General features: G+C 42.2%; 1 protein-coding gene across 1 annotated transcript; it reads right to left on the reverse strand.

The window, feature by feature from the left end:
- Positions 1-6,303: 6,303 nt before the first annotated feature.
- Positions 6,304-20,704, reverse strand: ETS2 (ETS proto-oncogene 2, transcription factor). Its single transcript, XM_084305907.1, has 10 exons — positions 20,415-20,704; positions 17,311-17,382; positions 14,221-14,341; positions 12,236-12,355; positions 11,610-11,810; positions 10,714-10,797; positions 9,649-9,891; positions 9,252-9,515; positions 8,407-8,525; positions 6,304-7,443 (listed from the first exon to the last, which is right to left on the reverse strand). Exons 2-10 carry the CDS (start codon positions 17,380-17,382, stop codon positions 7,228-7,230), a joined length of 1,440 nt encoding a protein of 479 aa, XP_084162033.1. The 5' UTR covers positions 20,415-20,704; the 3' UTR covers positions 6,304-7,227.
- Between the last annotated feature and the right edge of the window lie 6,536 nt (positions 20,705-27,240).

Raw genomic sequence — 27,240 nt, forward strand, 5'->3', positions numbered from 1 at the left:
GCAATAGCACCGTGAACTGACCCACTGGAGAAGGGTGGTGGCTACGGCGTAGTAACAGGCACCATAAATCTAAGCAGGGTTTGACCGAGTGTATGTAAGGCCTGCACAGTGCTCCTCCAAGGGATAATGGCAGATTTCCCCATTTCTGAGTCCTTAAAGTTGGACCAGGCAGAGAGACAGGGAGGACCACACAGGACATGGCCTCACTGGTGGCTCTTAATGCTCCTTTCTAGCCGTGAGCCAGGCTTGGAGGGGTCTCTTTCCCTCACAATGTGCAAGTCATGGGATGGGGACTCAGCCACAGCACCAGGCTCTAGCTGGGGATTTTATAGATTGCTTAAAAATGTGGGGGAAAAAATGTGTTCATGTGTATGAAAGAGAGAAGGAGAGAGCTGTGAGTCCTGGGAGGCGCAGGCTGTGGAAAAGATATAGTCTCAGCCTTCAGATCCTGGCAAAGCCCCTGCAGGAGAAAGTGGAATTTTCCCTGCATAAGCAACAATGCGTACATTTGTTTAAAAGAAAAAAAAAGTTGGGAAGCCAGCAGACGTAGAGTCCTGATGAGGAAGAAAAGGAGCGTTGTGTCCAGGACATTGGGGAACTGTTCAAAAACAGTTCATCCTTATGCAGAAACCGTCCCTGTTCGCTCACCAGCAGCAGCGTGAGCTCGAGTTAGCACTGGCTGTGCGTTGGGCAGAGCATGAGACTGGGGTTTTGGGACCTGGTCCTGACTTCAGCAAGAGATGTGGGTTCTTGGCATCTCCCAAGGGCTGGCACTTGGGATGGGGAAAATGAAAAAACAGGTCTGTTCAAAGGCATGTAGGAGGAATTTTATTTCCTTTGGAATAAGTCCTCTTCCTCCGCAGGGCAAACAGCACCCTGTAACAGAGTGAAAACTCCCTGGAAATGGGAGGAAGGCAAATGGAAGAACTGCATCTGCTAGACTGATCTTTGCCCTCTGTCAAAAAAAAAAAAAAAAAAAAAAAAAAAAAAAAAAAAGTTTGGTTTAAGATTTATCAGGCCAAAGAAACACAAGAAGGAACAGGTCCCTTTAGCCTAGTAAGTAGGCACCCATTTGAAGGAGGGGGGAATTCTGGTCTCTGCACCTTAGATTGTGTTTTAACCTGTATCCACTTCATGGAAGATTTTTCTCCTTTTCTGCACAGTGATATGGTTTCACTCAGGTGGCCAAGATGGGAGGTGTGCATTGGAAACCCTCCTGTGGCACACTGATCCATATCCAGGTGGAGGCCAGTGACAAGTGTTGTCCCTCAGGGGTCAACAGGGGTCCCTGGACCAGTGCTGTTTAATGCCTTTATCAATGACACAGACAGTGGGATCGAGTGCACCCTCAGCAAGTTTGCAGATCACACCAAGTTGTGTGGTGCAGTCAATGCAACAGAAGGAAAGGATGGCATCCAAAGAGATCTGGACAAGCTTCAGAAGCAGGCCCATGTGAGCCTAATGAGGTTCAACAAGTCCAAGTGCAAGGTGCTGCACCTGAGCTGGGGCAATCCCAGACAGAAGTACAGACTGGGAGAGGAACTCATTGGGAGCAGCCCTGCAGAGAAGGACTTGGGGATTCTGGTGTAAACAACATGAGCCAGCAGTGCACGCTTGTATCCCAGAAGGCCAACTGCATCCTAGGCTTCACCAAAAAAAAAGTGGACAACAGTTTAAGTGAGCTGATTTTTCCACTCTGCTCTGCCCGTGTCAGGCACCACTTGGAGTGCTTGCATCCTGGTCTGGGGCCTCCAGCACAAGAAGGATGTGGGGCTGTTAAAGCATGTCCAGAGGAGGGCCACAAAGATGCTCAGAGGGCTGGACCACCTCTTCTATGAAAGGCTGAGAGAGCTGGGGCTGTTCAGCCTGAAGAAGAGAAGGCTCCAGGGAGACCTCATTGCAACTTTTCATTACTTAAAGGGGGCTTATAAAAAAAGATGGAGAGCAACTTTTTTTGCTTGGACAGATAATGGTAGGACAAGGGGGAATGGTTTTAAACTAAAAGACGGGAGATTTAGGTTAGAAGTTAGGAGGAAATTCTTCACTCAGAGGGTGGTGAGGCACTGGCACAGGTTACCCAGAGAAGCTGTGGATGCCCCATCCCTGGAAGTGCTCAAGGCCATGTTGGATGGAGCTTTGGACGAGCTGGTCTGGTGGGAGGTGCCCCTGCCCATGTCATGGGGGTTGCATTAGATGATCTTTAAGGTCCCTTCCTACCCAAGCCATTTTATGTTTCTGTGATTCTATGACCCCAGACCTTGCCAAGCAAGTGAGCATGTTGTACACCAAGAGGGGTGGGAGCCATCTCTCCACCACCGTCTCCTTTGACCGTACATACTTCAGGAGGTCAAGCCCAGCCCCAGTTTTCCAGAAAGGAGGGGTATGACCACCAGCTTGTGTTGCCTTCAGGCCCATGTGCAAGTACCTGGGGGGCTAGAAGAGTGCGGTTAGCCAGCCCCAATACACAGGGGTGTTCACCCAGGTGAGATGCTCTAATCGGTGTGCTGACTCCTTCCATTTCCACACCACTCACTTACAGCTCACTGCTTACAGTGAAAAAAAAAAAAACAAAAACATGAAAATAAATAAACAAGGACTTTTTGGATATGCAGGCTTCAGAGGAATTGCATCAGGATACATTAGAACTCTTAAGCCCTGATGCAAAAAATCCTGAAAATGCGTTATAAGAGGGTTTGGGCCATTTTGCTAGCTATCTAGAGATCATCTGTGAAAAGTATCTACCAAAGAATATACCTTTGTTTTGCACATGCTGTGAGTTCGTTATGCTTTTTATACTTGCTACTCAATATATTTTCTTAAACTCATAATTTACATCAGTGTAAATGCCAAAAGGCTTGGAAGGAATAAAAATGACATGTTCTGATACTTCATCCTCAAGCCACGGAATTCTCTTAAAACTCTTCCATTCATAAATGAGACTTATCACTTGAAAATCTCAACTTTCATGGAGCATAATATGTTATCACTGGCCAATGTATTTAATTTATTTTTAATACCTTTCCATATTGTGTGGTTTTGGACTACTCATCACATGGCACCCATTACAAATGGGATACTAGATATCTTTCTCAAAGATTGCGCACACTGGGCTGAATTTTTAATTCCTCTTGCTTACAGGGACATCTTTTATTCCCTCTTTGGCATGTTGACCATTCACATGTCGAGCATATGAAACACTGCTGCAGTCACATGGCCGTGTGAACACACGTGGTTGAACTGGTGCTCAGCTTCACACAGGAGAAAAAAGAGGCATGAGATACAAGATACCCTGAGATGGCTGAGATGTGGCAATTCCTTATTCTGTCAAAATTTGGACCGTCCTTGAAGAAAATATCAAAAATACTTTCTGCTAGTGCTGTGAACACGTAAATTGAATTTTAGTTCTTTTTTAATTCCAAGAGGCTTATTCAATAAGAATATGAGAGGTTCCTGTGTCTGATTGACATTTATAGTGTAAGATAGTTTCAGAGCTCTTTGTAGAGTATTGAACCCTCTGGATGGCCAGATGCTGTGTTTCCATATTGTACCAGCTGCTGCTGATCTTGTTCATTGACAGATGTGGTCCTACATCAGCAGAGTGGTGGCCCACCACCTACTCGTGGCAAGAGAAAGCCTAAAAGAGATTTGGCAGCACAATACCTTGGTGCTGGTAGCAGCACGCACAAGGGTGAGTGAATGGAATAGCACACAAGGCCTCCTTATGGTCTGGGTAAAGCAAGAAGTCCTTAAATAGGTAATGAAAGGTCTGGACAGGGTGTTCCCTCCCACAGGCCAAACACAGAAGGGGTACACGGAGGGAGTACAAGGGAAATGGACCTGCAGAAGGTGGCCAAGGTTACTTGCTCCATCTTCCACTTGCGGAAATAAACTACTGGTCTAAGTGATGCATCATCTGCCCCATTTCTTATGCCCCTATTCTGTACATGATTGTGGCCAAGAGTCAAGACCTAAGATGAGTGTATGAATAGGGCACAGTAGACAGATGTTTCCCAAAATAGCCTCCTGGAGATCAAGCCCTTGTGGCTCACAGATTTCCCAACCCAGAGGTACTGTTTTATTTAAGATTGGTTTATACATATATATATATAAAAGCAAAAAAAAAAAAAAAAAAAGTAAAGTGGGCTTTGAAGTCCTCTAACAACTTTGTTATTAGAGGTGACATGCCAGCTATGGGTAGGTGCCAACCGTAACACTTTATTTTGACTGGTGTCTCATGAGGAAAGCTGGCAGCTGGAAGGGCAGGGAGGCATGTCCTGAAGAAGGTAAAGAATTTAGCCAGACTTTCAACAGCTTCTTTGATGCTGTGTGGCTGAGAAAACAAAGCAGTGTTTTCTGTGTGCACTGTGAGCAAATATCCTTTATTAATTGTCTTCTGGGTCACACCGGGTTACAGCTTGTACCACTGCATTGACCCAACCCAGTGCAGGATACCAGGTTTTGCTACTGAAGACAGAGTAGTGTAGGCTGTGTGTCAGGATACTTGGTTGCTTCTGCTATCATGAAACGTCTGTTTCTACTGAGCAATAAAAACAAGCAACCTCCCTTTAGTACCTAGGTTTAAGCTATCATTGATCATGCAAACCAGAGACAAACACACTTTTGGTCTGAACAAAAAAAAAAGGGCCTGAATTTAGGAAGAACAGACTGAAAATGGAACTTTTACAGATTGAGGGAACGAGTAAGGTTTTGTAGCCAACGTGAGAGAAAGACACCCAGGGGAAACAAGTCATCATTACAGATTATAGCTGATTTTGGAAGAAATCAGCTATCTCCCCTCGACAGGGCCACATCTCAAAGCAGGTCATTCAAGTATCTAAAACTTAACACAGTCTTTTTAGGACCATTCCCTCAAACCCAGGGAAACTTGTGGGTTTTGTTTGTTGCTTTTGTTTTCTCTTTTTACCACTTTCTGGCTCAGCCCATGCAAATCTCTCTATAGCCCTTACATCCTTTTCACCCTTAGCATGAAACCCTCCATGGCCAACACCCGCTGGGTTGCATGTAGGCCTGCAGCAGTGCTTGGGGTGAAGGGAGGAAGGATGTGGGTGGCTTCTTTTCCTCCACAGGGACTATGAAAAGTAAGATTAAAGGATGATCTCTGCAAACATAGAAGACCAGGGCTGTGGTGTGGTGCAAGATGCAGACCTACCCTTTCAGCTCCAGCCATTTAGAAAGGCACATTCTTAGAAAAGTTACCCACCCTTTTCTTCAGATCTTTAACATACTGCTAAACCAGGGTGACAGTACTGAAAGTACTGAAAGCAAGATCCACACTTAGATAGAGAGAAAGCTTAAGAAACCTAGAGGAAGTAATTTTTTTTTAAAGTGCATTTAAAAAAAAAAAAACAAAAACACACAAAAAGACTTCTGAAATATAATGTGTAGGGACAGAGAGGAATATGAGATGAAGATAATTATAATAGGCTCACTGTCTGCGATAAAATCAGGAGCAGTTCAAGCACAAACAGTCTTAACACACCTCTGTTCTTCCATGTATTTACCCATAGTTAAATATTAGTACACAATACAACTCAGAAATGCCAGTTTTCTTTCAAAGGCATGGAACAAAGGCATTAGCTTCTAATTTATATCTAAACACAGAGCACTGGCATCTATTTAGTTTAGTTCAAGGCCATTAGCCTACCAATCTTGCATAATTTCCTCTAACAAGCTTTCTACAGCCACTTTCCCCCCCCCCCTTACACCCCTGCAGAGGTTTATTTCAGGGATATTCCTCCCCCTTCCCTTACACTCAAACTTCGTGTTAAAAAAGCACAAGCTCTTTTTCTTTCCTGTTCAAGAGGTTTTTAATAAGGACTTGTTTTTAAACCTCTCACATTGTACAACACATTTAAATGTACATCAAGCTCAGATAAAAAATAAAGCTTTCTTACAAAGTACATTTTTCCAGTGAATTGTGTATTTTTTGTGCAGTAAAAATAGCTGCTACATAAATCCCTCCTGATCTTTGAAAAGGAGTCACAGTTATTTCCAAAAATAGAATTCATATTTTCATCATACAGGATAAACTGCAGGAAGAAGACAAGTCAACTGAAAAAATAAGGCTTGTATATAAATTTTGTTTAAACGACATGCATAGAAGTTGAAAAACATATGCCATTTATAAATGAAAAAAGGTAATTTTATCCATATTTTCATTTTTCAGATAAAGAAGAAACCACAAATAGTCCCTTAATGTCCCAGAATATTATATTAGTTTCTTGTAAAAATGCCAAAATGCACAAAGAATTGCCAACTTCAGTCTTGGCAAAATACTGTGCCAGTCCTCCCCCCCTCCCCCCCATACATTTCATATCATAGGCATACCATATGCATGCATACTGAGTATGTATGTTGTCTCTTAGGCCAATTAAATATTTGCAGAAGGTTGTATAACCTAGACAAACATGAAATAGCCATTTGATAAGTTTACATTCATCCTATTTCAAAACACACATACAATTAGTTTAATTTACACTATACAATATCTGTTAAATAGGAACATTACAGAGTTTCAAAAAAATAATCACAGAATATATACAAAACTGGATATTGAAATGGTATGATTTTCCTTCCCTTCTTAAAAAGGGCGTTTTTTTTGTTTTTTTTTTTTTAAACAGTTGCTACATCTGGTTTTGGACACAGAGTGTTGATGTACCTGCAGCACATTTCTGAAGTAATAATAATAAAACGTGCTTGAGAACACATTAATATTCTTCTTACTGCTCATTTAAAATAAATTATATACTTCTTAAATAAACTGCATGATATAAGATGGAAGCAAGGATGACTGTATGTTAAAAAAAAGAATCTGAGCAATGGTTCCGCTGCATCACTGGTTTCCTCATCCAAACTTTGGTTTCAAAGCCAACCCATCATATGGCAGTGTTAAGTAGCCGAAACACTTTATGTGGCAGTACAGGTAGTTGAAATGCTCAAGCCCAGAGCATTTCTGTGTCTTCATGACAGAGCTGTGATCTGTGCCAATATCCATGCTGCTCAAGTGCATGACACAGCAACAACTGAAGCCACTGATGAAATAAGGCCACTTCCTTCCAACTTCCGCTGGTTACAAAAAAAATCAGTCAAGGTCCTTATTTCACCACCGTTGCACCCATCTGAACAGCCGTTAGAACTGACTGCAGATGGCTCCTGGTCACAGTCCCAATGCTGGGTCTCCACCGGCACGGCACCAGGCAGTCGGGCTCAGTCCTCGGTGTCCGGCTGCACCCCCAGCATCGCGTGCAGCTCCTCTGCCGTGTACCCCAGCAAGTTCTGCAGGTCACACACGAAGCGGTACACATATCGCTTCCCTGATGTCTTGTGGATGATGTTCTTGTCATAATAGTAGCGTAGCCCTCGGCTGAGTTTCTCATAGTTCATTTTTGGCTTGTTTTTTCTTCTTCCCCACCTCCGTGCCACCTGCCAGTCCAAAAAAGAAAGCAAATGTAAAGGATTTGTTCAAGACATGTTCTTTCTGTTAGTGGCTAATAAATGCAGCTACTAAAATCCCTTCTCAGTCAGAGCATTTTATCTACTTGGATGTACCAAGCGTGGATAGCACAAGAGTTGGTGACTGGACAAAGTCCAAGAGAGCTGCCAGCTGTAGCTTGACTAAGGTGAGCATGACAAAGTGGCAGTGAAAAGGACACCTCTTGGCAGGGGATGGGCCCAAATGTGTTTAAGGAGATCAAACTTAAGTGAAATATAGTTTCTCCTTTGACAGGACACACAGTTTAAGAGTTCATTTGCTATTTAGCAGCATGGAACAGCTTTTTAAATGGAAGTTGAATTATAAGAAGTCCCTTGGAGTTGAGGATTCCCCCCTCCTTTCCCTTATTTTAAGTGGAAAAAAAAAAAAAAAAAAAGGGCTTCAGTGGACTTGGTATCATGTCTCTTAACACATGAACTTTGCCACTGATAACAGTAATTGGAAAATGGAAGTGTATTCTCTTTATTTTTAATGCCAATGCTTTAAGCTTCTAACAAATTTAAAAAGCAGCTCTACCATATATGCCGTTTATCTAAATGACCTGAGATACCTCAGGTGCCTTTTCCACTCATCTTTGTGCAATCCCAGACACTGCTGATTCAGTTACATTAAGTAAGTTAATCTACAGTATTGCTTACCCTGTCAAAACAGCTAACTTTGTATGTTACTTTTAAGTTTTGAACTATACAATGAGTTCTCATAACTGCAAGCAAATGCTGCTATTCCAGGGGGAGGGGGAGCATCCCACAGCATCCTGACCACACAGTAAAGCATTTGCAGATGAAGAGACTTCAGCAAGTGTCTGATCTTGCAAATGCTTTATGTTCAAGATGAGGCCCACAGATGGTGGATCAGACCCTAAATCTTTTTGTAGATTGCAATTAGCCACATACCTCATCTGGGTCAGCAAGTTTAAATTCCCATCCGTCTCCAGTCCAACTAATAAAAGACTGGCAGGATTTGTCCGTCAGTAACTCCAGCAGGAATTGCCATAGCTGTATAGGTCCACTGCCTGTTAAGAGAGCAGGGGTGGGGAGAAGCCACAATTAGTATTTCGGACAGCTCTTATCACAATCCATATATGCAACCATACTCATACCACACAATAAGTCTTACTATTGCTCCATTTTTTTTTTTTTTAAAGTTTTAGAAAGAAGCCTAATTAAGATTTCCCTCTAACACAAATCTGCTCATAGACATGTTGAAATTAAAACGTCAGCTTTGTCATAGAAACACAGGATCTGATGCAACCTATGGCTTCCCTTCGTTATACAGATTCTTTACCCCTCCCTCCCACTTTGCAGCAGCTGCAAATCAGCCCTTATGTCCTGTCCTGAAGCCTTTGTCTTGTCAGATTTTCTATAGGAAAATTCTGATTTCAGCAAGGACTACAGGAATAAGGTCCTCATAAGTAAGCCAACACCTGCAGAAACTCAGAACCGAGGAACACTTTGTCACTGAGAAATACTGTTAAAAAGTTTACCTCTTTTCAACAGATCAGAAAGTACATTTGAGTTCTACAGCATTCCAATGTACTTGTGTTCTTAACTTTAGATGGATAGTCCTAGGGGACTTTCCTTATAAACATTTAGAATTGAACCTCCTCATGAGTAGTGGTCTCTCACCACCTTGTAAGACACACTGTGATACTACACACCTTTATCAGCACAGACACACACTTATAGAGAATAAATATGTTACATAAGAAGAGGAGTGACCATTTTGCTTCACCACTTACCAGTAAAGCCAGCTAGAATTGCTGCTGGTATAACTGGTTTCCCTTGCTCTACAGGATCACTTCTGTCTTGAATATAGTCTTTGAAAGACATTGTAGGTTTGTTCAGACACAAGGACTGGCTACAGTCATCTTCAAAACTCTCATAGGATGGCACACGCTGTAAATCCACTAGTGATGACTGGCTGTTCCAGGACTGCAGCATTGAATCTGAGCTTTCGTAACTTTCTGCACCACTGTCGCTAGATTCGTGTTCTCTAAGTTTACCTTCATAAGAAAAAAAGAAAGAGGAAAGTGTGTTTTTCCTCCCTTTTCTAGCTTGTATGTATAAACAATGCAAGGGAGGGAAAGATATATAGGGTATGGTTTCGGATTCATTATTACATGGATAGTAACTCACCAGAATTATCTATCAGCAAGTTCAGATTGCTTCTTGTGAAATCTTGATTTACTGCACAGTAGTTGACCCCAACTGCATCTACTTGGGTTTTAGGAAACAATGAAAACTCTTGTTCTGGATTGAGGAGATTTGGTCCCGTGGAAGTCTGGCAGACGTCATTCAGGAGACTGGGTTTGGGATAACTGAGGGCTTTAGGGTATCCAGGCATTTGCATTCCATAAGGGGTCTGATCCACATTAACAGCTGAAGGAAAAAAAAAAAATAAGAGAATGAATTAAATGGTTTTCTCCACAGTCCCTTGAACAAACCAACACACCTCAAGCACCCCACTAGAGCTATAACACTAAGTAGTAGTTTTCCCATAAAAAAATCTGAGTGGTGTTAGATGCTATAGAGCTCCTGGAAAGGCTACTGACATCACTGAGAAGATTCTCATCTACTGGGCTCCAAATCAGATTCTGTTCATCTCCACCTTGAACTTCAGACCACAAGTATGTATATTGTCTGTTCTTCAAGGAAATTACAGGGCTACAGAAAAAGCTGGAGAAGCTTAAGTGGTTTTGAGGAAGGCCCTCATCATTAAGCGATGTAATTAGGCTGACCTAGAGATCAAACTGTGGTTCAGTAAAACAACACCAATCACACAATCTGAGAGAACGAACACTTTGTCTCTATGGTTGTGCCATACACCGTCAACAGCTCTGTTACGCTTCTACAGTCTTCAAAAGGGCCTAAACATAGCTCCTGCTGCTACTTTTTGACTGATTGATAGAGGTGGGAGTGGTCACTCTGCTCCGCAGATGTAGGCTTTGGTATTCAAAGAGGAAATTTGTTTTTTCATAGCCCTTGTTCTTCAAAAGATTTCTGATATGAAATAGATGACAATTAAACAATACTAGGAAAGAAGATGGCAGCAACTGAAGTGTTTTCCTGAAGCATAGTAACTATTCTGGTACTTTTTTTTTTTTTTAAAAAAAAAAAAAAAAAAACAACCCCCCCGGGATCTGTGACAAGCTTAGAATAAACATACCATATCTAAAATGTCAAATTTCTTAAAATACTTACTTAAGGAATTATTGTTAACCCAGTGAGGAACTGAGGTGAGATGAGGGTTCTCCACATATTGATCTTGTGTCTTCTCTTGACTGTCTGGAGAGAAGAAAATAGAAAACTTGGTTTTACGATTTTAAAGAACTAACCCGTAAAGAATGTTTCTGAATGCAAACGTTTCTGAGTCAAGTAGTTTGGGGTCATCACTCACATATTCATTACTAACATACTTCAACTTCTCTCTCTCATAAGAAAGCCACCAAAAAAGGTGACCAAAAGACCTCACAAAAAAAAAAACACAAAAAACTTCTAGTAGGTTTGAAAACCATCATACGAATCAAATTTTTAGCTTAAAAAAAAAAAATAATAACATCAAAGTCCTGAACTACAACTACAGAGTATTACACTCCCATATCAAGGGAACACATATGGAGTTTTAGCAACACCATTAGTGTTCACTTAAGATGCCTTAGGCATCCTTGACATCTTTACAATCATTTACTGAATAATCTCAAAACACTACATAAAAGAAACAAAACCAAATGCCTGTAATGATGTGAACACATTTTGTCCAACTTTTGGTTGAATATATATATTTTTAGCAAATGAGGTACTGCAGTAGCCTTATCCTAATCTCGTTTATTTCAATGATTATTCTAAATAAAACTTGACTGCAAGAGATACTCAGTCTAAGCACAGAATGGCTTCTGCAGATACCTGCACGTGTCCTTTGTGTGCAAAGGATATAATACAACTATTGACAATGCTTTTATTAACCAAGTTTTAAATTTAATCTTGACTTTTCACATGTAACAAAAACCTTTCATAGTGAAGTAAGTGTTGAAAGAGTCCTATTTCTGTCTGTCAGAGAAGCCTTAGAACAAAAGACTTCTTTCTGTCTCTGTAGTTACCTTTTATCATCTGCTCCAGGTGTTCCCACAGAATATCACCCACATAGTCAGGTGCCAGTTCCAAGAAGCGCTCCTTGCCCAGGTTACAAAGGTCTTGGCCACTCATAAGAAACTGATGGAAGTTCACATTTGCCAAGCTAAACTCATTGGTAGCCCAGGAAAGCCACTGGCAAACCTGCTGCTCAGTCCACAGCCAGGGATCTGTAAGACAGAAAGGATCCGGTATTTAGAGAACTCCTGACCTGTGTCAGCTTCTGAAACAATCTTCATTAGAAGGCAGTGAATGAAAGAAATTGTTAACCACAGGTTACTTCATTCTGAAGCCTAAGCTTCAGAACTAATTTATTTTTGAATTTAAAAAGAAGTCCTCTATTTTCCTTCCGCGTTCACTTTTAACCAGAGATGTCCTCAGCTTGGTTGTCTCTCTTAGGCTGCCAAAATATGAGATCTCCAGGCACCCATTTTTAATACCAGCAAGTTTAGTCTTTCCGAATCAAGCTGCGCCAGATTCACATAGGATCCATTCTTGTATTTCCTACTGACATCATTCTTTCTCTTTTGAAAGAGCCGCTATTCATCGTCCTCCTTAGCATTAAAAAAAACGCTAATAAATAGAAAACACTTACTATTTGGGATTCCCAGCCGACACTGTTCCTTTGTGAAACCACTGAAAGTATCTTTCAAGGCCTGACTCATGACAGCCTTACTGCACGGGGTTAACAGAGGCAATTCACAGTTGTTGGACTCTAAAAGAGAGAAAGTGGGAGGAGGGAAAAAGAAGATGCATTAGCTTTTAGGCCAGTGAAAAAAGTGCCTTGGATGCTAGAAACTATGTATTTTAAAACAGAAACAAACATGGTAAATCCATTTTTCAGAACATCCATTTTTCAGAACATCCAGTCTGACTTAACATATTGTCAACACTGAAGTCTTTGCAGTACTGGGTTGATAACATTACTTCACGATAAATTAAATCTTTACTAGTTTTCATCATATAGATCCTTACTGACTCTGAATAGTTATACAACATGACTTTGTTGCAAGGGACTTTTACTAGAACTTTTTTTTAAAAAAAAAAAAAAAAAAAAAGGAAATGAGACTGCTTTTTCCTATTTTCTCACCTCTAATTTGACCTCAGACTTCTTTATTTTAACTCTAGACAGCCTTCATTTAGTTTGAGAGCTAAGTCACTGACAGTAGGGTTACTAAGAACTAGCTTGCACTATTCCACACCATGTTCCAGCAAACTGTTTCTGACCTTTCCATGCATTTCACAGTCACCTGAACCAAACAAGCCACTGGTCACAAGCTGTTGCCCAGTGCCTAAGTAATGCAATAAAATCCCAAACCAGCATCATCCTAGGCCATCGTAAATTACTAATCTGCATAACTGATCTTTATGTTTGCAAACAGATCACATTTTAAGGACAAATTTAGCTTCCATTTCGCATTTCTTACTGAAGTATCTTCACCGAAAGATGCCTCATATTACTCTGAACAAAGAATTTATAAGCTCAATAGAAGTAATTAGAGTCTCTAAATGTTTCAGATTAGGAAAGCTTTTACTCATATTTGGTTTGTCATTGGCACTGTTAAGATAGGGGGTAATTTGAGAACACTGTAACTACCTCACTCCTGCATCCCTGAACACCTGAGAGCCTCTGAAAACTAGCACACAGGCAGCACTTGAAAGCTCTGCTGTGTGAGAGGCATGTAACGGTGACGAGGTATATAAAGGCGGTGAATTATCAGACTTCAGGCCAGTTCATGAATGTGTGTGGCTCTTCTTGTTTTCCTGGGTCCTGACTACTACGTACAGGCTCCATTTGACCCAGCAAGTGGATCTCATCACCAGCCACGAGCTTAGCTTCTGTTTTTAACCACACCCATCCTCAATATATACTAAGACTTGCTTTGCTGACCAGAGCAGGTAACTGATTAGGATCTCATGTTACAATGTGAGATGAAGGCAGCATCAGATAAAATACTGACTTTTTTTTGTGAGGGAAAAAAAAAAAATCTAGTAAAGGAGTTTAGGCAAGGATTTGTATAGAACTATTGTTAGGTCCTATCTTACACACAAAAAAAGACTTGTAAACATCCTCACCCCTGTTCCCCCCCCCCCCCCCTTTAAGGTTAGGTGTAAAACAAATCACTAGGGAAAAAGAAAAACAAGGACTGTTCTAGGATTTAATGCCAGAGGGTCAAAAAAAAGCTTGCAGAATACTTGCAACATCTCAACCCTAATTGAATTGTAAGTTTAAATATATAAAATATATATATTTTAAAGTATTGTAAGTATTATAAATTAAGTATTTTAAACTGCCTTAAAACGAGCCCTGCTTTAAAACCTAAGGCTTCTTCCACGGACTGTCAATCTACCTTAGACTACTGAATCCCAGATCCCATTCTTTTACAATGCAGAGAACAGCATCAACCAACAGAGCAACTCACACAGATAAAGTCATGGCTCTAAACACAAACCCGTGTAATTAAACAAATTTCTTTTTAGGAAAATCTACATAGCACTTGTAAGAGTATAGGGATGAATTAGACCCCACAGATTTTTCTCTGATCTCTGGATTGGACCAAGGAACAAAGTAAAACTTACCATAAGAAGTAGAATCAAATCCTGTTGGCACTTCTTGAAGCGTTTGATCTTCATTTAGTGATAAAAAATATCCACTAAAGAGGGAGTTTGAGCTATCAAAGGTGTCAAACGCTGGCTGACGCTGCAAAGCAACAGAATAATAAAAGCCTTAATGTTAGCATTTTGCTGGAGCACTATCAACTCAATTGCTAGGAAGTGGTTGCATTCAGTTTCCTAGATTCAGATCATGCACAACCACTATCTTGAATCAACTAACTCGTGCCTTTGAAATGTAAACACAAAGACAGCCTATCTTTTTGTACATTAATACAAAACAACTAACACTCAGACCACAGTACTAATCACATAGCATGTTCTGCAAGTCACAGTAAAGCAAAGTAAGGATATTCTAAGTTTTCCTGTAATTGAGATTTTTAACAATAGAGAATGCATGCATATTCCCAGATACACTTTGAAGAAATTCTAGCATTTCCTTAACCCATTAAATTCACTGCCCACTTGAGTTCATGACGGCAGAGGCAGGACTGGTAAATATTGGAACAAACAATTGGCAGTGAAAAGACCTACAACAGATTTATACAATTTTTTTTTTTAATTTATTTAACAGCAAATCCTTAGTCTGAACCCCATCACTTGAAGCTATACAGGCAGTTTTACAGGACTTGAGGACTTTTATACTTCTGAGTTACTGGATTTGCCAGCCACTACATTTTGCAGTCTTCAAGTGTTCAGTGAAATAGCTAATTTAATTATACAGAAAGGGATAAATAGGAGGGTAATAGAAGTGTTCCAGATAAAAACGCGTTCTACTGATGCATTAGCAGCCTTATAAATAAATACCGGTACATTTTGAAAACCTAACTTGCATACTTAACTTGTGTCAAATAAATATGCTAAAAACAGACTACAATCACTGGGTCTCTCCAGCCACATAAGGATTTGGTGGGGGAGGCAGGGAAACGTGAAAAAAAGGAGGAAATAACTTTAAAAACAACTTATGCAACTTGTCTGTTAGTCATAAGGAAACAGTATCTGCACCATCCAGAGGCAAAAACGGATAAGAATCGCCCAGAGATCTCAAAAGCACCTGAGGACAGAATATTGTTCAGGAAAGCTACAACACTTATGACAGCTCAGGGAGGTTAAGACTAAGGGTACTTGCAAATGCTTCTTTTATTTTTTAAGCATGCAGCAGTATGCCAGTTAGTGCCCAAACCGAAAATGTAGCTGAGGACAAGGCAAAGATATTTCAGGGCTGCATTCAGGTGCAAGGCAAAAGCAACCCGAACGATGTTTCTGCAATAGCAGGAAAGTGTTAACATTTCCACATGTTCCCTAACTTTCCTTTTGGTATCCTACAAGGTTTGGAGGGGCTTGGAGTCTTTCTTGCACTAGGTGCCTCTTGGGTGCTCTTGCTACTCCTCCCCAGCCCCTCATATGAACCCTACCAAGAAACTAAGGACCATCAACCTTTATTTGTATTTTATAATAAGCTGTGATGCATGCCACTATATTCATTATGAAAGCATGCATTCCACAGAAGAAAAAGCTGACAAAGTACACAATATCATGTCTCTAGGGGTTAACTGGATTCAGAAATCCCCACTAAGAGCTGGCCAGTGGAGACAAATAGCATACAGTCAGTTCAGGTGCCAACCACAGCCAGCAGAAGAAGAGTCAGAGCAAACCCGTGAAAAACCTCACAACCGAACGAAACAACACACTAACATATTTGGCAATTGTTATTAAAGAATTCTTGGTACATTACTAGATAAAAAACACTGACTCATTGCTAGTACCTAGAAGAAAGGGCAAGTTCTTTCAACATAATCTGGAAACTCCTGCATTTTGTGTAAATAGCTGACCCTTATCCTGAGTCACTGGAAAAAATGCTGTGGCATGTGAATGAGTAAAATCTATACTGTACTAGTTTCACATTTCAAAAAGGATTAAATTAATGTTTAAGCAGGTTCTTGTTTTAATAGTAAATCAAGAGGAAAAAACAATGTAGAATAAATTCTGCTTGTCCTATCAGTCATGCAACCATTTTATTTGCTTTTTCAACATATATTAACAGTAATTATTACAGAAAAAAAAAAGTGAGAGCAGCTACAAAGTACTAGAATACAGGTCTTGATTTTTAATTAATTACATGTCGACCAACACTGACTATCTGCTTCGCACAACTACTGTGTTCAAGAGCACACAGCTATCAAGTTGGGGGAATCTCTTTTGGACCCTGTTGCTGCTGGGGCAGTAGAAAAAGTGAAGAGGGGACAAAGTATCGGGAGGCAGAACACTGAAGTCTCACTAACTGATTCTAAAACTGTGTCTAAACTAATACACAGACGTTCTTCAAAGTTAAAAATTAGGAAGTCACTTTCTGTTCTTATTATGAGGTTTACATTAATCAATACTGTGTTAAAAAAAATGATACTGGGATGAGAAGTAGCATGCATGAATGTGGAAGTGAGAAACACTTAACAGACTGAGTTGTTATAGGTTAATTATCTTTTGCCTTCAGTTTTTAAGCCGTTTTCCAAACAAGATAATAAACACATCTTATCTAAGGATAAAATATATTGAATAACTAACTTTGGTTTCTTACAGGTATTGGACTGCCATTTCATATAGTTGCATGCAGTAAGTATGAAAAAAGGTTTTTCACACAATAGTCTTGAAGAATGAGGTTTAACTAGAGCTAACAGAACAACACTGCCAATCTGCTCAAGTTAGCTATATAAAGATCACTCATACTGCCAGGCCTGGAACCTTTATTTAGACTGAATTTCTATGATCTCCAATGAATTTGGGCTCAACTCTTGTCTACCCTCTCATTTTCAAATCCTTAGGACAGGGGATGTAAGATTTATGTTTCCCTCAGTTCCACTTTGCTCATATCCACCAAACTCTGTGGGAATACTCTAGAAGAAATCTACAGGTCACAATCAAGCTATTGAAACTTGAACATGCATTCAGCATTGAACATGGTTGTACAACTCTTTGCTAGCATTAATAAAAACAGTACATGCCCTAGCCAGGAGATAAGAACAGTGGGGTTTAAACAGCTGCTTGCTCACAAGCACTCACCTTGAGCATTCCTCTGTACATGGTCGACACGGGAGCTACTTGATCCATGTTTCTGATCCCAAATTCACTCATCTGAAAAACAAGAGGGGTCACATGAAGTATGTTGCTATTGAGGAAGGAAGCAAGTTAACAGAGGCATCTTTACATCTCATACTGCTTGAGCACAGACTGCAGAACAGCTCTCTGTGTGAGGTACAGGCAAAGCCTTTTTCATTGCCCACATCCCAACTACACAAGGCACAATTCTCACCTTGCTTGAACAGCTTTTAAGTGGAAGACCTTTCCCAGGCATCAGCAGAGTTAAGAGTTTTGTGATATAAGCCACAAGAGGATGATTAGCTTGTGATACCCAAAGGGAGGTCTTTTAGTACCTCATCTCATTAGACACTCATAAAAGCCTACAGAGGTCCTTTGTCCATCCTATTGCTTAGAGTCACTTTCTAACTTTTCACCCATTATCTTAAACATTAAGCCTTTCACTATCTTTGCTTACTGTATTCATGCCTATATGCCACAATTCACTCCGGACTTTGCCTTTTCAAGTACCGAAGAAAAACAACAGGGCGCTCACCACGCTACAGGCTGGCATCCATCCTACTCACTCCTCTCATGAATTACCTCTGGAAGCTAACTCCAGGTACCATCAGCCTGCTTCCTTCACTAGGCAAAGCATCTCCAAACAGTATTATTTTGCCCATTTTCTAGACATGGGATCAGTGTATTTATACACCTTTGGAAGGCTCAGGTTTAAGTTAAGGGGTTCATGCCGTAAGATGTCCTTCTTACGGAACTAGGACCACCAACAGCTACTGAAGTCAAAGGTATCACGTTCCCTGTGTTACCAGGAAAAGGATTGTGCATGGCCTGTATAACTTGCTCTCATACATATGACTCAAGGAGTAGGGCGATAAGATTCTTATCCTTTTACTGACCTATGAGAGATCAAACATAAGGAATAAAGCCAATTTTACAACCATTGTTCAAGTTTATCATGATGCTGTAATTCAGGTGTCAGTAAATGATCCCTTATCAGGCTAGACCGCAGCAAGTTGTTTCAACGATTTTCCTTCTACAAAGCATTGTGCTAAACTATTTTGTTTTACAGAAACTATCTGAAAGTGTGCACCACTACTTAAGCAAAGTCATGGAGGATATAAATAATCACAGTTCTGTGGGAATACCAATAATTACAAGCAATTTCTCTCCAGCCATTTTAACACAGGAAAAAAATAAATCAAAATACAATCTTGAACTCAGAAAAAGATGGCAAATGAGAGCTTAACAAAACAAGCAGAGCCCACCAAAATGACAAATTCAAAGTCTGTCTGTATAGCAGAGGAAAAGAAAAATACCCAACAGCTAAAGACAGATCCTTTTCATCCTCCTCTATATGCATTCACTAAAAATAAAACAGTAATAAGAGTCCTCAATCTGAAAGGCCCATTTCAGCTTCACTGTTACGAGATGTATGGGGCTTATCACCAAAACAAATTAACTGGATACAAAAAGAACAGTCAACTTATACTTCATTAACACTACCCAAAAGTGCAACCTACTGAATGATGGGTTTTACCTCAAATAGTGTGTACAAATATTTGCACTAAATTACACATCTCATTGAGCACCAAAGAATTTTACACAGCGTGAGTCTCACTCAGCAAGCATCCTAATATTTTCATTACATTTCCCACAGTTTAAGCTGTTTACCCTTGCATTCAACTGAGCTTTTTAAAAACAAACAAACATATTGCCAATTCTAATACCCTGTTTTGACGCTGAAGTCAGAGGTTATATAGCTACTTATCCCTACAAGCCTTACCAGTGGGAAAGCACTTGTAAAACCACTATGCACATTTTCAGTGATCTTAGATCTCATCCCCAGCGATTGCTACCAACAGGATTTCTGACAATTTCAGGTGCAGTCCTGGCCTCTGCATGAATTCTGTTGGGAACTTTCCCACTGATTAAAAGGTTTTCCCTCCTTCCAGGCTTTTTGTTTGTTTGCTTCTTCGGACACACTTCGGGCACTAAGAGAGGGTTCACAAGAAGCCTTCATTACTCGGCGTTGCTCATTAACCCAACTCGTTGCGTTTCCATGGCCTTCCCTGTGCGCTACACACCTTGTGAAAAAAGGCATCAGAGCTTCGGTCTAACAACCCAGGAACATCCTAGCATGTTTTGTAACACTCTAACCATATCTCTCAGGTTATTATGGGTTCCTATAGCCTTTGCTCGCCACACATCAGCTTCCCACCCTGCAGCACAACCAGCAACAAGCTATCAGGACCAAGAAGGCAGCGTAGCTTCTCACAATGAAAGGGTTAAAGCCTTTTTTTCCCCCCACTGGACTCCAAAAGCTGCAGTTTGAGCCCAGAAAAGACACTAGGGCATGATGTGCCCGGGCCTCGCTTCCAGCTCCTCCGCCGCTGCTGACTGCGACTTGCCAGCTATAATTGGTTTAACTGGCAGGACACCTTCTTCAACACCCCCGCAGAGCCGAGCGGGTGAACCAGAACAGGGTCAACAGGATCAGGCACTTATTAACTAATACTCCTGAATTCTGATCAACTTCTCCTCAGCAATAACCGGGTGCTCGCCCACAGCCTGAGCGGGCTGGGAACCATCCCAGCCGGGCGACCTAAGCCACGCTAGTGCCTGCAGTGAGAACACCTCCACGGCTTTTTTTTCTTTCTTCTTAAAAATAAAGAAAAAAAAAACCAAAAAAACAAAAAACAGAAAAACCCTAAACCAAGCAAACAGAACCCTACAAACAAACAAACAAAAGGGATAACCGGTCTCCTGTCAGCAGGATCTCGTTTCCCACCTCTGCCCAACCCCCTGCAGCTGCTTGGGGAGGGGGGAGCCCCCTTTCGGCACCCAAACTCCGACGGGGGAAATTCACCCGACCCGGCGTTTTTGGGGTCCCTTTCGAGCACCCTCTGCCCGTTAACCCCTTCCTGCCCGCCTCCCCCCAAGCCAAGCCCTCCTCCCCCGCCGCGGGCGGCGCCGGCCGCCATCACCCCCCGGGTCCGGGTCCGGGTTGGGGGCGATGCCCGGAGCCCCCCACCCCAGCTCGGGGCTCCCCTGGGATTCCCCCCGCTCACCTGGCCCCCGAGCGCGGAGCTCGCCTGCTCCTCGGCTTCACCCCCTCCTCGGCGGCAGGGTCCAAAAAAAAAAAAAATTAAATAAAAAAATAAAAATAATAATTAAAAAAAAGAGAGAGAGAGAAGAAGGCGCGCTGCCTCTCTCCGGGAGCCAAAATATCCTCGATGTGGCAGAGCCGGCCAACAACAACAGCAGAGGAGGAGGAGGAGGAGGAGGAGGAGGAGGAGGAGGAGGCAGCGCCGGCTTGATCCCAGCGGAGAGTCCCGGAGGAGGAGGAGGAGGAGGAAGGGGGCGGGAGGAAGGAGGAGGGAGGCGGGCGGCTGCGTGGGCGCTGCCGAGCCGAGCCGATCCGATCCGAGCCGTGCCGAGGCGCCGCTCGGAGCCGTGTGCGCTGCGCTGTGCCGCGCCGCCCGGCCTGCCCGGCGCTCTTCAGCGGGCAGGGGGCGGTGGCGGCGGGGGGACCGCCCCCCGGAGCCCGGCCCCTTCGCCGGCAGGGCGGCGGGGAGCAGGGCGGAGGCCGGGGGAAGGCTAGGCCAGCTCGCAGTGCCCGGGTTTTGGGGGTCTGGGGGGGTGCTACGGCTGGCTGTGCTGGATGGGGGGTTGTGGGAGGGGACCCCCACAGTTTGGGGAAGGCAAAAAAGGCTGTTTGGGATCGTTCCAGAAACACATTCTCTCCCCACAGTCTATACACCAGATAACTCATCACGGACATTTTCCATGCTTAATTAATGCCCGGCCTCAAGATGCTAAGATGGGAGAATCAACACCGATGTGCCCAGCCACCTCCCCTGCCCAAGTGAGACCCCGAGCCCGGGGAGGGCAGCAGCCCCCGCATATCCACCCTCGCTTCCACCCTGTGCTCCTCTAGGTTTCTGGTGACCCTCAAGGGAGCTGAACTGCCTTTAAAAAGCTGTTCTCCAAGCTTGCTGTGACAGGCTGTGTTATTTAAACTAACTCCCCATCTCAAATTAACAGTTGTGTCGTGTGGCTGTAACTTCTCTTGGGACAGGAGCCCCCGGTAGCTGCCACCCCTTGGTTCCTCACCAGATTACATGTGACCCTTTGCTGAAGTTGTGGTTATTTGTACCAACAGAAAGCTACAGTGCCTTCGGCTGGTGGTGGTGGTGCAGTTGTCAGGGTCACCTCCTTTGATGCTCTCCAGCTATTTCTAGCCGCAGCAAAGGCCAGACCATGCCACTTGTTGCCTCAGAGTAAGATTTTTCTGGTATTTCTTCCAAACTCTTCAGAATACCTCCTCCTCTCCTTAGGCAAGTGGCTGGTACTCGTTTCCTTATGGCCAAATGTCACCAGGCAAGTTGTGACAGCACACTTTGAGACTGGAAGAAAAGTCTTGATTATGCCAGTGACATTTCTCTCTTCGGGAGAGTCCCGATCTAATGAGGCAACATCTGTTAGAATCCTAAGGGAAGCCATTAAAAACTGTATGTCAGCTGGATAGCAGTTTTAATTATAACACTGACAAAAACAATTGTGCCACCCTTTATACAGGGGAAACATCTGCCAAAAAGATAAGATGAAAGGCTGGGAGTTATTTATTTCTTGCTAAATTGATGTGCTGGAATCTGGAACAAAATTATTAAGTTGCCCCTATTTTCCTCTATTAAAAACCTTATTTTAAAAGTGATTCTTATCATATACATATATTTAATTTCATTGACACTTATTGCTGGTATAAAATTCACTGTTGCTCCATTACAAGTGGTACATGCTCAGTAGGCTGGAGCGCGTGGTATATATCAAAACTGAACAGTGAGGGTGGCCCTGCTTGGGTCAGGGACATGCAGAGCTCCTTGCTGACCTGGATTGCGTTCCCTCTGTACTAATCATTGTCAGAGAGTAAAATCTTTATGCTAGAGAAATAAAGAAAAAATAGTTTTTGTTTTGGTTGAAAATGCTTCTGTAGTATACAAGTGTGTTTGTTTTATTTTAGGAAGTGTCCATCCTCCTCACAATTGCTTTAGCCCTTATCTGCGTTTTTTGCACGTGTGTTGGTATACAGAGAGATAAAAGGAGGAGCTATGTATAACCTGATGAATAATCCAGGCTGTAAATATTGGACATTTTTTGTTGTGGATCCACTGGTGCTTTCTGTTTTTTTTTTTTGTTTTTTTGTTTTTTTTCTTTTTTAGCATGAGGGAGAAGTAGCTCCAGTACTCAAGGCTGAAGTAACTAGAAAGACAAAAGGAAAGCGCAGAGATAAAGATAATAATAATAATAAATATTTGCAAAATCATTGTACTAGGATTCTGTGACAGTCCAGATAAGACTTTTTTTTCAGTCCTTGTTGCTCATAAATTTCTTGTTTTAAAGAGGACCCATACTGCAAATAGGTTTTTTATGTTTTTTTTTTTTTTTTTTTTTTCTTCATCTTCTTTCTCTGCAATGGTATCTCAGAAATATGTTGAAAAAATGACCCTCTTGTAGTGCAGTGAATTAAGGTGAAGGATTTTTTAGCATTTGTTACATTGTTCAGGTACATGACGTTTTGTGCTGAAAGCAATGGATGGATGTCCGAGGGGATAATTTGGCCCCAGATTTCTGACCTGAGCAGCTGCAATGCTAATTTGCAGGTTCACCGGAGGAGAGGAGGAACAGCTGAGTGCTGGGGCATCCCAGGGATGCCTGTGCCAAAACAGAGGGGGAATAAGATCCTAAAAATGTAGAGGTTTAAAGCACAAAGAGGGAATGAGAGGCAGCAGGTATGTGGCAGAGCCGCATTGCAGCCAGCGCTCCAGCGAAGGTATGACTTACTCCTCCAGAATTTCTCTTGCGACACTGAGAGGACACTCAGGAGTGAAAACCCTTTCGTGCTTTCAAAGTATGCGCTGAGCACTCATCTGCATGTTGGCTCAGCTCCCCTGCCCATGTGTGTTTGGGGCATGCGTGGCCCTCCTCCTCATTCTTCTCCTCCTTCTTTTTCTCCTCCTCCTCCTCTTCGTGGCGAATGCCTGGGATCATGGGGTGACCAAAACAGGGCTCAGCACCTGGCCGCCCCATCCCTCTGGGTAAGGTAAACAAACACCCTGGTCATGCATTGAACAGAGGAGGCTGCCTGCTTGTGCCCCCCAAAGACAATTAACAATGAAACGCCAGCAGGGAGCATCTGTAAGATCACAGCATAAAGGGTCTCGGGAAGTGACAGCTTTGGAAAGTAGAGACCTGGTTATCTCGGACTTCAAACAACACACTGTTATAGTTGAAACAAAGGATGAAACTCGTTGGCCCCATGGTTCAAACACAGCTAAACCAAAATATTTATACAGGGCTGGGGAAACGGCAGTATCAAGAAGTCTTTACGTACGTAATATATTCTTCACTTGCTGAGGAAGAGGCTGTTAAAATAAAACACCACCAACCATCCCCACCGAAAAGCTCTCCCCACAGTACATGGTGAACAAAATATGACCAAGATCATTTCTGCGAAGGCATCTCCGTGAGTCATAAAGTATGGCAAGCTATTCATGTGTGTCATTATTCTTAGCACATGCAAACCAACACTAGTAATTACCACAGAGAGAAAAAAAATACTATGTCAAAGTTCTGCCAACATGTTTGAACAGTAACAAAAATCACTGTATTTCATCTGTGTTGCATAGAGCTGAAGGAAATTAAGTAAGCTGTCAGCTCCACCATGTATAAAAATGCGAAGTTCTTCTGTTTCTCATTTTTTCAACAAGTGAAAATGTTACAGGCGTGCTTCAGGTAATTGTTGCCAGTGGACAGAGGGAGATGCCTAACACATGAACTGTATGATGGTGGATCATATGACAGAAAAAAAATAAACCTTTACCCTTCATACTAAGGCAGAAGATCAGTCATTAAACTAGCTAGTGCTTAAGGGATTGCTCATACCATTTTGGGTGTATTTAATTAATTTCATCCAGTTTGAGGCATAAAATAAAAAGCACATGTTAATATTTTAAGGCCAAGTGTATTCAGAAACTGACGAGCTTAATAATTGTTTTTGGATGACTGTGCTCAAAAAAAAATACACTTTAATGTCCTTTAGCAACAGAGCTTTTTCTTTTATTCCCTGCATTTTATGTACTGCTGGTTTCATTTAAAAGTTACCCTGCTTGTGCACAGGTTTACGATCCTCTTGTTCAGCTCATGAATAACTGTGATGTGACCTTCATCACCACGTTTGCTCTCCCGTCTGGGTAGGCAGAGGCACGCTCCTCTTACCAGTTAGAGCAGTCCTGCGTGTTGCAATCGGCACAGTTCCCCTCTTCTCCTCCGTGTCATGAAAAAACATCAAGAGTTTTGCATCTTTCTCTGTGGCTGTAAAAGCTGCATGCTCGCACCTGGTAAGTTGTCACAAGCATTTTAAAAACTTAAGCACTAAGTTTATTGATAACAATGTTTACAGTACGGGATGGGAGAGACCATTACTAGGAAGCCTGTTTTATGTTGCCTATTACTTTATTTATTATTCTCAAACTACTTTCCCACCCCTACCTTCCAGAGGAAATTCCCTTTTTGCACCATTGGCTTTTTCATATCATTGACTTAGGTTTGTGCAGTGAGAGTACAAGTCAGGAGCAAGGTGGTGGCAGAACCTGTGGAACAAAAATGAACACAGGGTCATGTCTAATTGTTTGTTTCTTTCTGACAAGGAAACGCTATGATTTCATCCACGTGTCCTCTTGATGCACGTTTAGTGCCTGTGCACATGCTTACATAAAGAGCAGTGGTGAGTCTTGTTGTGGTCAGTGAATTAGATATCTCTGTTTACACAATATTTTGAAATTCATGGATCTGAGCCTGGATGGTACTACATGCTGGGACCTATAGGATGGTTTTCAATACCAGGACTGTGGGAGAAGCTGCTGGCCTCTTCCTTGACCTCAGCAAAAATTCAGGCACAGACGACTGTAGCGGGGTTATCCAACTGCCTCTGTGTTGAGGACATCAGCCTGAGGCTTCCAGGGAGAAAATTACCTACTGAGTGGCCTTGCCTAGCATAACATCTGTGCAAAACCTGTATCCCATTTTAATGCTCCGCACTTCTGTTGGAAGATGGTTCAGGCCATCTCTCAAGGGCTTTAACCCAAATCTCACAGAATTAGGAAAAGGAAAGGCAGTACCAGCTTTAACCATTATTCATTGTTGTGTCCATCAGAGCATACGCTTGGGAAGCTGCCCGCCTTTGACTAGCAGACATCTTCACTGTGAAGCACTGCGCTGTCTTAGCCAACTTGGCTGCCTTTTTGCTTTTACTTCCCCAGGGGCACAATGTCAAATTAGTCATTTTTATAAGAGAGGGAAGGTTTGTAATAGCCACAACATACGTTCTCTGGAACACTGACAAGATAAATTTGCTCTATACAAATATAAGTAGCAGTTGCTGTATCTGTGCTGTGGTGGGTTTTTGTTTTGTTTTGTTTGGTGTTTTATATAGTGGAGCAGGTGCAATGCCTATGTCTGTTATCAGGATCTAATATGGTTTAAGCAAACACTGAGTTGCTCACGTTGTCTAGGTGTTGCATGTAGTCTATTAGTCATCCCGTCTAGTGCTTATCAGAATGCCAAAAAAACAACATTTGAGGTGAGTCATTAAGATTCATTAAAGAATATCTTTGTCATAACAGCAAATGAAGTCGGAACACAGAAGGGATGGGTGGGGGTATGTCTAATATTTGTGGAGAACACATGACATATGCCATATACCAGGAATTTTGAAAACGATACTGTTTATAAGATTATTATTAGCAGAGCAAAAAGGGAGCTTGGCTGTGTTGATCAACCCTAGCAAGCAAATTCCCCATCTAGAGTTCAAAATAATTGGCTTCTGTGGGGGGAGACTGGATTATAGGGTGTGGGGTAAGCTGATATCCCACAGCGGTGTCAAGCTGGGGCCGAGCCACTGGTCTTGCTTCACCCGATGTGCAACTCTGTTGGTGGCAGAGCCCCGGAGCACGGTGGTCCCCTTGCCCTGCTAGCAGCGTCCCAGCCAGGCAGCCCTTCCCGCACTGCCCCATGCGACTGCGGCTGTCTGGCCCTGCGTGAAGCCCTGCAGGCACCAAGCGACACGCGGAGCCGAAACCACCACCTCCGTGTTCACGCTGGTCGGCCAGCCCTCCGAGGGGCCAGCTGGGCTGACACAAAGGCAGGCAGAAATTGTCTTCTGAGCCCACGAGGATCTGCTGGAGCTGGGGCGTTTGTCCCACAGGAACAACAAAAATCGGTTAAAAAATACTTAATGAATTGTTTTGGAAAAAAAATAAATCATATAAAAACAAAGCAATAATTGATCAAGCCCTTGCATTCTTTTTGCTCCTGGCTTTTTTTTTTTTTTTTTAACATGTGTTTATTTTAAATTGCCTTTTTACAAACAGTGGGTTTTGGTGGAGCTCTGGACACAGCAAGCAAAGGATTCATCTTGTGGGAGAGCACTGTAGGCAGTTTCTCTCCCCATGAATCTCCATGTAGCTTTTCCCCACCAGCACAAATTCCTCCCTCTGGGCCAGATGTCCTTCTCTCCTTGTACAGTTGAGTGTTTCCATAGTCAAGGAGTCGGTCCTGCTGACAGCACCAAGATTTCTGGAGTCACTGCTCGCTCGCAGGTGTGAAGTGGATTGCTCTCTGCCCTTTGGCTGAGAAGCAGCTGTAGGAGTTTGTTGCTGTTGTGCCTTTTCTCAGCATTAGAAATGTTTTAATTAGAAGGGAAATAAATTGCCCACTTGATTAAAAGATTTTTTTTTTTTTTTCAGTAGTACCATATCTTTCCTTTGTCTCAGTACAAACCATTTTTTTTTTTTTTTTTTTTTTTTGACGTGGCTGATGCTTCCTCAAAGTCTTCAA

This window comes from Netta rufina (genome assembly GCF_964035555.1).
Source record: "Netta rufina genome assembly, chromosome: 1".
In the NCBI taxonomy this organism is placed as follows: Eukaryota; Metazoa; Chordata; class Aves; order Anseriformes; family Anatidae; genus Netta; species Netta rufina.

Excerpts from the sequence above, each read along its gene's own strand:
- ETS2 (XM_084305907.1), bottom strand. The coding sequence starts at position 17,382 with ATGAGTGAATTTGGGATCAGAAACATGGATCAAGTAGCTCCCGTGTCG. Across the intron at positions 9,892-10,713 it reads GGTTAACAATAATTCCTTAA|CTGTTAATGTGGATCAGACC; the intron begins GTAAGTATTTTA and ends TTTTTCCTTCAG. Across the intron at positions 9,516-9,648 it reads CTTGCTGATAGATAATTCTG|GTAAACTTAGAGAACACGAA; the intron begins GTGAGTTACTAT and ends TTTCTTATGAAG.